The sequence below is a fragment of the Ursus maritimus genome, unplaced genomic scaffold (genome assembly GCF_017311325.1).
Source record: "Ursus maritimus isolate PB19 unplaced genomic scaffold, ASM1731132v1 scaffold_7, whole genome shotgun sequence".
Taxonomy (NCBI): Eukaryota; Metazoa; Chordata; class Mammalia; order Carnivora; family Ursidae; genus Ursus; species Ursus maritimus.
Window position 1 is genome coordinate 35,099,905 of NW_024426885.1, and position 2,170 is coordinate 35,102,074.

The 2,170-nt window shown below is 49.0% G+C and overlaps 1 protein-coding gene across 1 annotated transcript; it reads left to right on the top strand.

Annotated features, from left to right (window-relative positions):
- The first annotated feature begins 515 nt into the window (after positions 1 to 515).
- LOC103667951 (ADP-ribose pyrophosphatase, mitochondrial-like) lies at positions 516 to 1,843 on the top strand. Its single transcript, XM_040624781.1, has one exon. It carries the CDS (start codon positions 544 to 546, stop codon positions 1,441 to 1,443), a length of 900 nt encoding a protein of 299 aa, XP_040480715.1. The 5' UTR covers positions 516 to 543; the 3' UTR covers positions 1,444 to 1,843.
- The last annotated feature ends 327 nt before the right edge of the window (positions 1,844 to 2,170 follow it).

The window sequence follows — 2,170 nt, forward strand, 5'->3', positions numbered from 1 at the left end:
CCCAAACAAGGCATTTTGTGTCCCCCCTCTACCTCCCCGCCAACCACCTCACCTGCCACCACCAGCACATTCATTCTTCACGCTTCCAAACAGACTGTGGTTCTGGACCTAGGGAAGGAAATCTACCCCAAATGGCTAATATCTCGGTAAGCAAGAAAGCACTTTTGTCCTTGTTGTGTGCTAATTTTGTTTGAGGTGTTTGGACGATGTTCTCAACCCCAGCACTTCGCATTTGGAGGCCCTTCTAGATGTCGAAATCTGTCAGTGTAAAATGAAAAGGCATGCATGGCGGGGGTGGGGGGGAGCACCGCCCCCCGCCCCCCACGGCAGCCCCCCTGCACCGTTGGCTTCACGCGCAGTCCGCACTCCTAAGCGCCACCAACATCCCCACCGGCCGTGCAACAGCGGAGGGTTGGACACCGCCTGGCAAAGGGTTAGTGACAGTGTCTCTCCCTATGACCTTGCCGCAGGCCTGGCAGCTGCCCCATCATCTGGGCTGGTTGGAGCCTGTCTTCCTCACTTGCGGTTCTTCCAAGCTTCATCATGTCAGATTCGAACGGCGCCGCTGAGAACCCGCACAAGAAGGCCAGGACGTCTCCATACCCTGGCTCTAAAGTGGAGCGAAGCCAGGTCCCCGACGAGAAAGTGAGCTGGCTGGTCCAGCAGCCAGATTACAAGCCTGTCAAGTACATTGCGGGTTCTGTCTTGGCCCAGCCCACGTGGGCAGACCCCCCGATGGGCAAAAGGAACTTCTCGCCTAAATTCAATGAGGAGGATGGGCATGTTGAAAGAAGGAGCCAGAATGGTTTGTATGAGGTCGAGAATGGCAGACCTAGAAATCCCGCGGGTAGAACAGGGCTGGTGGGCAGAGGGCTTTTAGGGCGGTGGGGTCCCAATCACGTTGCTGATCCCATCTTAACCAGGTGGAAAAAGGATGGCAAGGGAAAGAAAGTGATCCATCCTGTTTCTGAGAGAAACGTCCTGCAATTTGTAGCCATCAAAAGAAAGGACTGTGGAGAATGGGCCATCCCAGGGGGAATGGTGGAGCCAGGAGAGAAAATTAGTACCACATTGAAGAGAGAAGTTGGGGAGGAAGCCATGAATTCCTTACAGAAATCTAGAGCAGAAACACAGGATTTGGAGAAACAACTGCACAAACTATTCAGTCAGGAACACTCTGTGGTCTATAAAGGTTACGTGGATGATCCCCGAAACACAGATAATGCGTGGATGGAAACAGAGGCTGTGAACTACAGCGACGATACAGGTGAGATAATGGATCATCTTTCTCTGGAAGCTGGTGATGATGCCAAGAAAGTGAAATGGGTGGACATCAACGATCAACTCAAGCTTTATGCCAGCCATTCCCAATTTATTCAACTCGTGGCTGAGAAACGAGGTGCCCATTGGAGGGAGGGCATGTACTCCAACTGCCATGATTAGTGACTTGGAGTCTCATGAAGGCCCGAGCTTCAAATAGACGTGGGTGTATATGAAACAAACAGCCCAAACTCCCACTGAACAGGACAGGGAAGGAACTTCTTTTGGTGACTATTTACAAAACTGTTGGCACTATGAAGGCTTTGTGTCAGGGGATAATATTAGACAAATATAGGAGATCAGGATCACAAACTTTTCAATTTTCCAATTGAAAGCAGAGTATAGTCACCTGTTATATTCGTTGTGTACGTGGCTTTTAACCACATTGCGCAACTAATGCTCTTTGAAGAGTTGTAGGTGGTACAAAGGTAACTTCTTACCAACCGTAGCCTTCACTTTTCAGCTAGCTGGCATTTGTCATTCCTTTTTTTTTTTTAAAGATTTTATTTATTATTTATTTGACAGAGAGACAGCCAGTGAGAGAGGGAACACAGGCAGGGGGAGTGGGAGAGGAAGAAGCAGGCTCCTAGTGGAGGAGCCTGATGTGGGGCTCGATCCCAGAACGCTGGGATCACGCCCTGAGCCGAAGGCAGATGCTTAAGGACTGCGCCACCCAGGCGCCCCCTCTTTTTTTTTTTTTTCTACTGATGCATTTGAGTGTGGTCTAATCTAATGTATAACCTGATTTTTTGGGATAACATTTGTTTTTCAAATTGAGTTTTATGTGGACTTGTATTCATTGCTTTCCAGAATGAAAGCTCTCTGGTTATTCTTGTTTTTAGGATCTTTA